We start from the raw sequence: 13,642 nt of genomic DNA, 5'->3' as shown, positions 1-13,642 counted from the left end.
TGGTGTGTAAAGTTTTAAATTAGGTGTAAATTCAACTATTCCACCGTGCTACAAGGTTAATAGATCAAACGCACCTTCTGCGTCTCTGTGAGCAGCAGTGTTTTATTGCCCTCAATTTTCCCTCTCAGGTTAACAATAGACATGATTTTGCGCTGTTTTTAGGTTTAAATAAGCTAAATATACCCCCAAACAATAAATATAAATATTTTAATTGCTTATACATTACTGTTTAACCAAGAGGCGTAATTTGTGTAGTAATGTTGTTATTACAGGGTTTATTTCCTGCCAGTCTAGGCTGTGGGTTCAATAACTCATACGAATTGGTCGCAGCTGCTTTCGATCAGTAAACTACCATATGTGCATTGGGCTAGGAAGCAAGGCAGGTGGTGCCTTGTCAGCTTGATACCAGGCAAGCTGTTAAGTCCTGAGAGGCTATTTAATATCACTCGTGGCACACACTAGCTAAATCGACACGCTAGACATTTACCTAAATGAAATAGTTTAGCAATTCGATGATTGGTTTGCTCAAAGAGCGAAGTTTAGCTAACGCGGAACCACATCAAATGTTATCATAACGGAAATATTACATTACACATTTTAGAAGGCATTTCCTCCCCAGCTCAGGATGTCTAAACGTCTGAGAAACACGGAGATCTGTGCAGACTGCAACGCTCCAGGTAGGAACATTTACATTCAGTGTATCCCATTTGGTTTTTGTTGACATTTGGTTCGATCAACCTGGATTAAATGAAACCAGATTACAGCGCTGCTTTCGTTGCAGATAGGTCGTCCGTTTCCTGTAGTTTTACCAGGGACTTTGTTGGCTAATAAATTGTGAATATGCCTTTTATTTGTCGTGTCATTTGTAACAAGTCGGTGACATATCGAGTTTGAGCTGAACTCACTGCAGACCAGATTTCCTTTTAACGTGTTTTCAACCTAATTTCCCCTAAAAATTCCAACAAGCAGACAAACGATTTACACAATAAACCTAAAACTTCTTAGTACAGTATATAGTTTATCTTAAGTAAATTTATTTATTCAAGTCACACCTTTTACCAATCTTGACAGGATAATCTAGTTTGTTCTCACAGATTTCCCCCGAATTTAATCCTCTACAACCCAATGTTTCTATTGAAGTTGCACAGATGATCATATTGTGTCAGACAAATGCATAATTTCCATTTATAGTAAGCATAACATACGTAATGTTTGCAGCAAGCACAGGAAGCAGAACAGGATGCTGACAGCTAAATCTCATCGCAGAAGAATTCTTCAGCTATTGTGTTGCCATAATATATATTTCCTGCTTCTTAAACTGTATCAAAATAACAGACTTTTTTAAGCAAAAAATAATAATAATAACCCTTTACCTGTTATTGTTACATTTTTTGTTAGCCCTGATTTTTTTCCCCAGCAGCTGCCCCACCATATGTCAGCCACCAGTTGTTGGGCGCTAATATTTTTAGAGTTTCAAGATGTGGGATCAAATTTAGAAGCTCTTGTTGAGGAAAGCATTAAAGAGGCACGTCAGGAGGTCTCGTCAGAGAGCTGTTAAGTAGAGATCCTTAAATCCGGGGACCAGGAGACAAGAGTCTGAGCGGCAACTCCTGCAGCTGCTGCACGGACCTCTCCAGACTCTAGTGTCTGCCCTTTCACGCACCCAGACAGCCTGTGTGCTTTATTGGCTGTGTGAAGGTCAAATGAGTTAACAATAGCTTTATTCTGGAGTCATAAGTGTCAGAAAAAGCTTCTTTTCAGATGCAACGCAACAGAAAAACACTCTGACACATAATCTAGTTGAGATGTGGTAGATAAGTGAGGAACCGACGCATATAATCTGAATTTGGTCACAGATTAAACTTTTATTTGTTAAACAGCTTGTTCCAAGTCTGTTATTTTGAAAGAGGAAGCTGCATTCAGCTTCCACCTGTAGTCCTCACTTCCTTTTTACAAACAATGCATGGTTTCATGTCAATTTAAAATGGGCTGTAGGTGAATGATGCAGCTACAGATTGACAGATAAATGCATGGATTTCTTAAGTGGTTCAAAGTTGTAAAATATTCTGGAATTTCGTAGAGCTGCAACGTTGTTCTCACACCTTAAACGACTTCTCTAATCAGCCGGTGTTTATGTTTCTCTCACAGAGCCTCGCTGGGCCTCGGTGAACCGAGGCGTGTTGATTTGTGACGAGTGCTGCAGTGTTCATCGAAGTCTAGGCCGACACAGCTCTCAAGTCCGTCACCTGACACACACACCTTGGCCTCCAACACAGCTGCAGGTCTGTCTAAATAAATGTTGCACCATCATTAGTGTAGCCCCAGTTTAGGGTCTTGAATACAGCCGGGGTGCACGGATTTTGTTTAAATATAGCTGGACAGGAAATCTGTAACATCTGGTCAGCGTCGTGTTGTCTCTGTCGCTGGGGACGCGTTTTAAAAGACGTCTTTGTCTCTCTCCTAGATGGTTCAGACATTATACAGTAATGGTGCAAATTCAATATGGGAACATTCCCTTCTGGACCCTGCATCTGTGATGAGTGGAAAACGCAAGGCCAACCCTCAGGACAAACTTCAGTGAGACATTACAGTTCACATCCATTACAGAGGGCTTGTTGTTTGGTTGGATTTTACTAGTTTTTGTCTTCATGTCTGTTTCCAAAAAGCCCAAACAAATCAGAGTTTATAAGAGCCAAATATCAAATGCTGGCATTCGTCCATCGCATGCCCTGTCGAGAGGATGACAGCTCCACGGCCAAGGACTTAAGTAAGGTGAGGAGAAACGGTTATTCCTTCAGATTTGATGAGATTTAGTGCTTTTTCAGCTAACTGCTACATTTCCGTGCTAGCAACTTCACTCGTGTGCACGCACTGGAAATCTGGAGACTTGTTTGAGGTTGCTGTCCCTCGGAGCACAAGCCAATTTTTTCAACCCTGTAAGACTGTTTTGTTTTTATTTATTACTAATACATAAATGCATGTTGTACTAATTAGATCTCACATGATTTTAATCTCCACCCCAGGAAAAGGGGAACACTCCGTTACACGTAGCTGCAAAGGAAGGACAAATATCTCAGGCTGAATTATTATCCGTTTACGGCGCTGATCCTGGAGCCTTAGACTGCAACGGCAAAACTCCCGTGCACCACGCAAAGTAACTTTTCTAACAGATGAAACCAACTGAACCTCCTATTATAAGCATCAAGCTTTGTTGTATTTATTTTAGAGAAGCTGGTCACCATGACCTGGCAGACAGGCTGGTGGAGATTCAGTACGAGCTCACCGACAGGCTGGCCTTTTACTTGTGTGGGCGAAAACCAGGTATGCGGTGGGAGGCGTCCGTCATTAGCAGCGTTGAACGTAGCTCTTTTGTTGCTGAATGTGTCTCATAAATACTGACTGTGACTTTTTGTCTCCTCGTTTGGTTCAGATCATAGAAGCGGTGAGCACTTTGTTGTCCCACAGCTGGCCGACAGGTAAGGAAGTAGTTTGGTTTTGATTGTTGCAGTAAAGTTATAGTTGGACAATAAAGCTTAAAACCAAAAAAACGCAATCCACGCCGAAAATAAATCACATTTTTAATACTAAACAGTACATGTGATTTGTATTTGTATGCGGACTTTTGATGGATCAGAAACACGTAAGTATAAGTCGAAGTAAAAAGTGCATCGCGTCGATGGAAAGTCTGAATTCTTACGCTTATTTGAACCAAATGTATTCCCTGTTTGCAGCAGCTCCGATTTATCTGAACTTGCAAAAGCAGCAAAGAGGAAACTGCAGTCTGTAAGTACTTAATATTAAAACGGATTCTCTAGTCTTTTATTAAAACTAAACGTTACCTGGTGCCCGTGCAGCTCAGTAATCACTTATTTGAGGAGCTGGCCATGGACGTGTACGATGAGGTGGACAGACGAGAGACTGACGCAGGTGAATGAGTATTAGCCATTAAAACCTCTTCACTGTGTCAGTTAAAGGTGATGATTATAGCCGTGGGCAAATGTTGATGATGTCACTGTTTGCAGTGTGGTTGGCCACACAGAATCACAACACCCTGGTGACGGAGACCACGGTGGTTCCTTTCCTTCCTGTGAATCCAGAGTACTCCTCCACCAGAAATCAGGTAAATCCGGTTCCGGTCTTTACTTGACAGCCAAAACCAGTTCTGCTGCGTGACGCTGCTCACTGCTTTCAGGGACGACAGAAGCTCGCAAGATTTAACGCACATGAATTTGCGACTTTATTGATTGACATATTGAGCGATGCTAAACGCAGACAGCTGGGGAATTCAGTCTTCAGCCCTAAAGGTTCACGTCTTTCTGTTCTTCCAAAAATACCCAAATAATGGACTTAAAGTACGGATTTTAACCGTCTGGATTTATTTTCACCCACCAGATAACGTCGAGTTCATTCTGAAGAGCACGCCTTTCAGACACTGCGGCGATAGCCAAGATAACGATAACGAGAACGATTATGACAACGTGGCGTCCGACGAGGATACAGACCAAGAGCTTCCTTCAAGCAAAGAAGATCGGACAAAGGTATTCGGCCATTAGGTAGAAAAAAAACCCCAGAAAGCATTAAAGGCACGTTTTTATTGTTTGGGTTTCTGACTCGCGTCACCAACAGAGCCTGGACTCTGACCTGTCTGATGGCCCCATTACTATGCAAGAGTTCATGGAGGTGAAAAACGCTCTGTCTGTCTCCGAAGCCAGGATCCTGGAGCTCACACGAACCCACAACGACCTGAACGATGAGCTGAGACTCATGAGGAAAAAGGTATCGGCCGCGTTCCAACAATAAGATCACTAACAGCGGGAGGGGGACGGAGCGTTCGCCACCGCCCCGGCCTCGGTTCTTAACCAGCATGCTCCAGATCTAGAGACAACGCGGGAGAGTTTAACGCTTTTGTTGATTGTAACTTTATTAATGTTAACAGTCAAATGTTGCTTTGTCATGGTTGATAAACAAGTTACTAACAAGCATGCTTTAGAAACAAAAGCATGATTTATTTGTAGCTTTAGGTTCTGAATGAGCTGTTTTGTGGATTATTTTTTTATTTGATACGTTTTTAGATCATTTTCAGAATTTTGTTGTTATTAAATTTATTTTGTATTATTTTTAAATGGCTACATAAACCAGGAAAAAATACTTTTACTAACTTAGAAACATTAGTATTTTTACATCTAATAATTTATTCTGAAATTGGAGAATCAGCACAAATTTCAGCCCCGTCTCAGCTCTGTGTGTTCTGTTAGACTCATGAGTACAGAAATGCACAGTTTGGGAAGAAGATGAGAGGAATTAATTTTGATAGATGCTGGGTTAATTATTTGGATCATGGTGGAGGAAAAAAACTGCCAGAGTATTATGTTTTTTAGTTGTTAGTATTTTCTACAAACATGTGAGCGCAGTATTCAGGAATATAATCCAATTCAAACATATTTGAATACTTAAGAGCAGATACTATTAATGGTAGTATTAAATCCCCTCTTTTATCAAAAACATTCCCCTTTCGCAAAGTGTTGCGTTGTTTTGCAGCCAGTTTTCTGCTCTTGAATGCTTTTTTACAGCCTGTCTGTACTTTAGCTGCATCTTTGTGCAACAACCTCTCGCTTGCTTATTACTTGCTTTGCATTTTTAGACCAGAATAAGTCCCCTCCCTATAATTCCATCACAGGTGCGTCAGACGATTGCATGAATCCGGTTTTCCTGCAGCAGCTGGCCAGGAACAGACTCTGAAGCTGCTCCGGGGTGTAAAGGAAAATAATGGTTTTGTGATGAAACAAACTAGAATCATCTGCATGAATGTTTTCTAACTCTGCTAAACTAATACTAAGAAGGGTTGAGATGATCTCCACATGTCAGATAGGAGCTGCTGAGGCAGGTGAAGGATGAGTCATGTCAGAGAAACAAGCTTGCTTTGCTGAGCGCTTCTTGGTGTCTTGCTGACCGTCTCTTCCAGCTTCAGTCTCTGCAAAGCGAGAACACCTCTCTGAGGCGGCAGGTCACAGCCCATTTGTATCAGACCCCCAGCGGTCCAGACTACCCCGACCCCTCCAGCCCCTCAGCCCTGAAACACCGGCAGTCTGCGCGGGCCAGTCGGCCCATGTCTATGTATGAGACTGGCTCGGTCCTGAAGCCCTATGTCCCCAAAGGGGACAGCCCTTACCCAGAGGAGGGTCTCCCCACCCTGCAACCCTTCCCACCTCATGTAAGTAAGACCTGCTCTCCTTTGCTGCTTCCTCTCCACCACCCTGTTTCTGTCTCTCCCTTTCCTGCAAATGTTTTCCTCCATCCTTTTTTTTAATCTGCCTCTGGGTCATTTATTTTTGTTGCCTCATCAAAGATCGACTCATTGAAACTCATTGTTCTGTCCGGTGTCGAACAGATTCATTCTCTTCATGTTTCAGTTGTTTTCTGCTTCCTGTTTTGGGACAAATTGCAGCTGTGGAAAACAGAAGTCGCTGTGACAATGTTCAGCTGTGAAGTTTTGTACTGTCTCATGCTGAAGCATTAAAATCAAAGAAATGCTCTGTGTTCTGTAATGCATGACACACACACACACACACACACACACACACACACACACACACACACACACACACACACACACACACACACACACACACACACACACACACACACACACACACACACACACACACACACACACACACACACACCCCTCATCTGTTTGGATCCCCTTTCTGATTAAACGCGTCACTTAAATTTTGAATCGATGAGTTACATTTATCTATTTTTACAGCCAGCATCTTTATTTATGTTGGATTTTAAAACATGCACGAGGTTAACGTTTGTCAAACAAATAAATTATTTGTATGAGTCAGAATAATTAATCCTAAATTCACTCTTAACACGAAGCAGAACTTTGTTTTTTGCCGTTTTGCTTCCATCGTCATTCATCCTGCACATTCTCCCATCAACTGGTTCTGCATTGCTATTAAACTTAATCTGGATCTAAATGGAGTCAACATTCATCACCAGCATGTATTTATGTTTAAAATATGATTTAACCCTGTCTTTGTAGTCAGAAAGATGTGCTTTTGTGACCTCTTCATCCCTTCCCTCATTCCCATCCACCCTGTCTTGGTCGAAGGACGACAGCATTCAGGTTAAGTACACACACACACACCGGGTCAGCACCTGGTAGGAAGCATCACGTCCTCTTGGGTTTGACCTGTCCTACGTCCTCCAGCTTCTTTGCTGCTCTGGTGCATGAGCCGTCCTTCCACTGGCTGCTTTCATCAGCATCATCCTCACCGCTCTGCTGACCAAAACCTCCGCCTGACGGCTGAACTCTGAGCAGATCCAGCTGCAGAATTTAACAGCTTCTTTCTAACATGTTGCTGATGATGTGAAAAAAATCTGGTCAAAAATAGATTTGGTGAATGAATCTCCAAATTGCAAAAAAATGTTTGATAAAATGCAATTTGTGAAAAAGATTTAATTTAGTTGTTAACCAAGTTTTTCTTTTGACTGTCAAAAAATGGCTCGATTTTGCTTTAACACGGCCAAACAACACGTGTTTGCAGTAAAAAAAAATGTGGATGAAACAGAAATTTAGCCCATCTGCACCATTTAAACGCAAACCTACGCTTCAGACTCCACAATGTGCAAGAATGTAATCTAAATACTTGTATGTGGAGGTCAGCTATGAGTGAAAATGAAAAAAACATGCTAGGTGTGAATATACCTGTGTCTTGTTTCAAGGGTAGCTTTGAATTCAGTGTGAAGGTGAGCCATTCCAGCCGTGTTTTATTCTACCCTGTTAAATTCACAAACCTCTGATGTGTTATTCTTGTTTGGATTTTACATTTATTTCATGCTTACAGAAACGCTCCTAGACTTTTCGGACATAATCAAACCTTTTTTTTCTTTCTTTATAAGTAAAAACGCCCCTGGATAAGGTTAAAGATCATAAACTAATGTGCTCTGGCTTTTGCAGCTTTATTGACTTTTTAATCAGGTCAGCTGATTTTAACCCCGACACCGTTGCACCTGATCGTGCATCCAAGCTGCAGCTGTGTACTCATGATCACCTTTTTTCCTTTAGACCTCAAAGTTGGAAAAACAAAGCAGCATGCCGGAAAGTGACTACGACAACACATTCAATGACTCTGAGATGGACAGCTCTGGGTAAGAGTGTTTCCTTGCATATGTTGTAAAACAGGGAATGTCAACTGGTGGCCCGTGGGCCACACTCAGCCCACCAAACCTTTCTACCTGTACATTCTACTTTTTCTGTCAAATGAAAGGGTCTTCGTAAAGCTGCAACGTTGTTCTCACACCTTACTAAGCAACTTTTTCCTATTTTTAAATCAATTTCTTGAGCTATGTACTAAAATGACCGTTTATGGCAAAAATGGCCTGTATTTGATATAGCGCCTTCTAGAGTCCTAGAACCCCCCCAAGGCGCTTTACAACACAATCAGTCATTCACCCATTCACACACACATTCACACACTGGTGGGGATGAGCTACAATGTAGCCACAGCTGCCCTGGGGCGCACTGACAGAGGCGAGGCTGCCGAGCACTGGCGCCACCAGTCCCTCCGACCACCACCAGCAGGCAACGTGGGTTAAGTGTCTTGCCCAAGGACACAACGACAGTGACAGACTGAGCGGGACTCGAACCAGCAACCTTCCGATTACGGGGCGAGCACTTAACTCCTGTGCCACCGTTGTTACAGGGTTAATGAAATGTTACTCCCCCCGTCCCCTCTGTGGCCAGAATATCACACTTGCAACTTCAAAGTGGCAGGCGCCACCTGTTGGACTTGGGCAAAATTGAACTGTCATGCCTGGCTCTGAAGTCTGCTTGCAGCACATTTTCTGCATGTTTTAGATTGTGAAGACAGCTGAGTTAGTGATGAACTGCTCCTGTAGAAACGAACAAAGGCTGAGGAGACGTTTCAGCAGTTAGATTAGGTTGTTATAAAGGAAACTGCACAACGAGGAGATAAGTTTCACTTTACGTTCTACTAAACAGACACCAGGGGTGCTAAAAGCATGCTAAAACTACCAAGTGTGCCTTAAAGTGACATTGTGTAGTTTTTATTGTTAATCTCTGGAAATATCCATCAAATTGAAAATGAATGAAATGATGCCTAATTGTTGAAAAATACTGGTGGCTTCGTAACATTTAACCATAGAAATCTGGTCTAAATTATATGGGAGCAGGTCTAAGTTAGATGCCATGTTTCCTCCTATGGGAGCCCTTGAGGACAAATTCAAATTCAAAAAAACTTTAATCATCCCCGAGAGGCAATTGTTTCAGTACAGAAGAATTGGTATTGTGGTCATTCGCAACTAGAGTCGCGCTACCGTTAATTAGATGAAAAGGGGATCACATGAGGATAAATTGGGGGAGGGGAAAAAAAAGACATACCAGAGTTACTCCCGGCAGGGCGTAGCTTTACTATGCAAAAAAACAAACAAAAAAAAAAAAAAACGCCTCAAACATATAAGCACGAACATCAACAATTCACAACATGAGACACCAAGAGGAAGGCGGGGGGGGGGGGGGGGGGGGGGGGCTGGGATCCTGTTTCCCCAGCTAGAGCAGCCCTATGGCGCTCAGCCACTGTAGCCACAGGTGGTAGGGAGATCTTGGGAGGAGCGCAGAGCACATTGACACCTGCAGGTTGATGACCTCGCCAGGCTGAAGTCCACCAATCCGAAGGCGGGGGGTAGGTCGGGTTTTCACAGCATCTGTCTGCATTCCTTCGTGGGGGTTTGTTGTTGGCATTCACAAGGCTGCCATGGCGTCAGATTCGGATAACAAGACTTTGTTTGGGTCAGGCAGAGATAATTTTCCTCTCTGCCTTGAAGTCTGTAACTGATCATTCAAGTCCTCCAGTGAAGCCAATTCAGGTTTTAAACATCTCCACACCATCCAGTGACCCTCTCCGAGATGACATCCATTTTGCGCACTAATACCGGTATCGCAGCTAGAACATTGACCAGCTTATGATTCACCTCGAGTAACGTCCCAGTCTGAGAAGTCTCCACACGGACTGTGCTTTCCGTGGGTGCGGGTCGCCCTCCAATCGCTCCCGTCTTTCCAAATTTCCAGAAAACCAGATATCCTCCCACTCCAATCAGAAGAAATCCAGTGATCATCAGTCCAAATATCCACACATCTTCGACATCCTCAATGGACAACTGAGAGAGGCATACGATCTTCCACTCCTTCCAGGAATCGAGCATATATCCCACTGCGTGTGTCCCTTGCGGGCAAGTGGGAGCCCCCTCCTCCGTTCTCATCGTAGAACAAATCTTGTCAATCGCGTTGAATGACCAATTAATTAAATCCATTCTTAAAAATAGGGTTTTTCAGAAGAAATGCAGAGAAGCGCTCTGTGGGCAGACAGGACAAAGAGCCTTGAGAAAAAAAGATAAGGGAGCAAAAGCAGAAGCATCTGTTCTCTGCGAGTGCCGGAAGAAGAACGCATTTACTGATTTTTTAAAAATGATTACAAAAATTTCACTATTAATAAATGTTGTTTTACACATTTACATCTTCACTCACTGCAAGTGATGAAAGGGAGTTTGATGTGCTTGTTATTTTGCTAAAGTTTGTGCCTTTTTGACCCTAATGGGCATCCGTTGGTAAGGTCTTACTCCAACACAAAAATGCAGCTTGCTTGCAACAATTTAGGTATCTACTGCCCCCTATTGCCAGGGAAAATACACACTGTCACTTTAAACAAACTGAAAAGCAGCCTATAATCAAAAATGACTACAAACTCCGCTCTCATTCAGCATTTTTTATTTAATCTGCAGCAGTTCCTAGGATCTACGTTCATGAACTTTCCAACACAATAGCGCGTAGTTGCGATGTCTCGACACAAAACACAATAAGAAAGCAACACATGCACAAGTAAACAATATTTACCAGGTTGGTAGGCAGAGCCAACTGAAGGAATTACAGTTAGAGGAGGAAACGAGCTGAATAAATCAAAAACATTTACATAAATGCCCCCTTGGAGAAAAGGAACTGAAGATTGCACTTTTTGGCGTGCTTGAACCACAACGTCAAGTTGATGCAGAACCGCTTCACAAAAGGAAGCCTAATATGTTGCAGTCGCCCTCCAGTGGCTCGGGTTTGTAAAGGAAATGTGAACATAAACACTGACAAATGTGTAAAAAATAACAAAATAAACTGGTATTTGGAAGGGAAATTAACATATTAAATACATTAATATGTACATTAAGATTCGGGAATAATTGAAATTTATTTTAGAAGAGCATCTGGCCCTTGAACAAATCTAGTTGAAGACTCCTGTTCTAATACGTTCCAAGGATTTTTTTGAAAGCCTGATTCCTGAGTTGCCTTTCTCCAGGTTCGGCAGGAGAGGGAGGCAGAGGAGCAGCGGCTGGCCGGGAGAGAGCAGCTCCATCCCTGAACTAGATGATGTGGAGACTGAGTTGGACTCCACGCTCCCCAGCACAGAGGATGTCATCCGCAAAACGGAGCAGATCACCAAGAACATCCAGGAGCTCCTGCGAGCTGCTCAGGATAACAAACATGACAGGTCAGACTGTGGACAGAAAGTCCGACTTTTAGCATTTGTTTCCTCTTTTCCGTTCCAAACCTGTAAGTTCATAATTATTCCGTTTTTACCAGTCTATGCTTTTTGTTCTGGCTTTGCTCCTCCTCATTCTCCCTCCACCCGCGCGCTGCTGTTACATTGTTTGGTTTCTCCACACTTCATCCTCGTGAACAGACCATGTGAGCGTGAAGGTGTGCGACGGCTCAGGCACAGCCTGGGATGTTTCAGCACTCTGGTCCCCTGGGCCGAGAAGGCCCCCTCTCCCCTCCAGCCGCTCGGCCTCCGATCCCCCGACCCCACCTCCTGGTACTCCGGCTTCTGTCCCTGCCTCCCAGGCACTGTTTGATTTTCCTCTCCCTCACATGGTTTCTTCCTCTGCTGTGTCTCGTACTAACAGACCCGGTTCTGCATCTGCCTGCTGTTTTATTGTGTTCATTTTGTTGCCATTAATCCTTTTATTGCCCCTCAGTGGAGAAATGTTGGTGTCACAGCAGCAATCAGGAGCAAATATAAGAATAAAAAATAAAGAATGCAAGGCTGCACATGAAATCCTAAAAGATTCAATTGAATTTACCACATTAAAAAATAAGAATATAAATTATTGTAAGAAATCAAATGACATGTGATTGAATGCAAATAGAATAACAGAAGTGTGCAAATAATAAAAAGCACCAAATTGGAATTAACTTTGTGCATAAAGGGTAAGTTGCAAATGGGAAACAGCTGTGTGAGAGTGTATTTGAGCAAAAATGACGCATAATCAAGCTGAAAACCCGTCTGCATTGGCTTTTACGTTGAACTCATGCAAACCTTCTCCACTCACAGCTTCGTACCCTGCTCAGAAAGAATCCATGTGGCTGTAACAGAAATGGCTGCCCTCTTTCCCAAGGTTTGACGCACACACACACACACACACACACGCATGCACGCACGCACACACACACACACACACACACACACACACACACACACACACACACACACCTCTACTAGTACTAAGTGAATTGTTCTTCTGCAGAAGCCTCGCTCGGACACGGTCAGAACCTCGCTGCGCCTGCTGACCTCCAGCGCGTGCCGTCTTCAGAACGAGTGCCGGAAGGCCGTCCCTGCAGAGGGCGGCTCAGGACCGGACATGCAGCTGGTCACTCAGCAGGTCATCCAATGTGCTTATGACATTGCCAAGGCTGCCAAGCAGCTAGTCACCATCACAACAAAGGAGAATACCAACTAAACCGCACTTATAGAGCTGCACAGCCAACTTCATCTCTCTTTTTGTTTTAACACACTTTGTAATGTATTTGTGGTTAATGCATGCATTATTTTTTAGATTTATGCATTATATCGACAATAATAAAAAATGTGAAAATCTAAAAATGCTAATCATATATGGAGTTTTTCGTCTTAGCACAATATCTTATGAGATGACACAATATCTTCCAGCTACAAGGCCTGTTTATAGTTACAATATTATCACAGAGTTAAGCACATTTACACAGCATGATAGTCTCATAAAATAAAATGGTACTGAAATACCAGCATTATCACGTTGTAATGTTTAATACAAAACAAATGTTTATTCACTTTGTAGCTTAGCAATAAAAATATTTGCTGCAGTGATATTTGCCTCCTGTCCCAGTGCGTTCCTGCTTGCAGAGCTCTTATTGCATCGGTGGGCCCATTAGTCAAGTTGGTGAATGCAACAAGTTTGACTTGTTCTGAGGCCAAAATGTTTACTCTTCTGGTTTGTTTCCAACAGGCCTCTTGTGTTTCGCAGCTACTTCACATTAGTGCTGTGGAGCTAAGTCATGTATGTTCATGTGTGTGTATTGTCTCTCTGCAGCTAGTTTTAACTGTGCATCTTGTGAGACTGAAGTCTACATGTTTCCTGTATAAGTGAACAAACCAACTTTACCAAGTATTCAGGATTCATGCTTTTACTTTGAATTTGTTCCAAGCAATGACCCTTCCTGTTCTTGTCCAGAGTGCAGGAATGTATGTGATGTAGCGGCTCCACTGCAATTGAGGAAAAATTATTTTTTAAATAAACTTTATTTATAACTGAATCC

At 42.8% G+C, this 13,642-nt stretch overlaps 1 protein-coding gene across 6 annotated transcripts; it reads left to right on the top strand.

The window, feature by feature from the left end:
- Positions 1-345: 345 nt before the first annotated feature.
- Positions 346-13,639, top strand: git2a (G protein-coupled receptor kinase interacting ArfGAP 2a). Of its 6 annotated transcripts, XM_054731720.2 has the most exons (21): positions 346-677; positions 2,149-2,282; positions 2,465-2,577; positions 2,667-2,772; positions 2,850-2,936; positions 3,024-3,154; positions 3,227-3,321; positions 3,431-3,476; positions 3,732-3,783; positions 3,855-3,927; positions 4,023-4,120; positions 4,193-4,304; positions 4,393-4,538; positions 4,627-4,776; positions 5,963-6,211; positions 7,049-7,132; positions 8,075-8,157; positions 11,367-11,558; positions 11,751-11,882; positions 12,402-12,465; positions 12,595-13,639. In XM_054731720.2, the coding sequence occupies exons 1-21, from the start codon at positions 626-628 to the stop codon at positions 12,805-12,807; spliced, it is 2,412 nt and encodes an 803-aa protein (XP_054587695.2). In that variant the 5' UTR covers positions 346-625; the 3' UTR covers positions 12,808-13,639. The 6 variants fall into 6 exon arrangements, with proteins under 6 accessions (XP_054587695.2, XP_070402599.1, XP_015828118.3 ...); XM_070546498.1 differs by lacking the exon at positions 11,751-11,882 and having other exon boundaries at positions 347-677; positions 3,735-3,783; XM_015972632.3 differs by lacking the exon at positions 11,751-11,882 and having other exon boundaries at positions 347-677.
- The last annotated feature ends 3 nt before the right edge of the window (positions 13,640-13,642 follow it).

Source organism: Nothobranchius furzeri, chromosome 17 (assembly GCF_043380555.1).
Source record: "Nothobranchius furzeri strain GRZ-AD chromosome 17, NfurGRZ-RIMD1, whole genome shotgun sequence".
NCBI lineage: Eukaryota > Metazoa > Chordata > Actinopteri > Cyprinodontiformes > Nothobranchiidae > Nothobranchius > Nothobranchius furzeri.
Note: the sequence above shows the minus strand (reverse complement) of the source record. Positions and strands in the feature narration are given on the sequence as shown.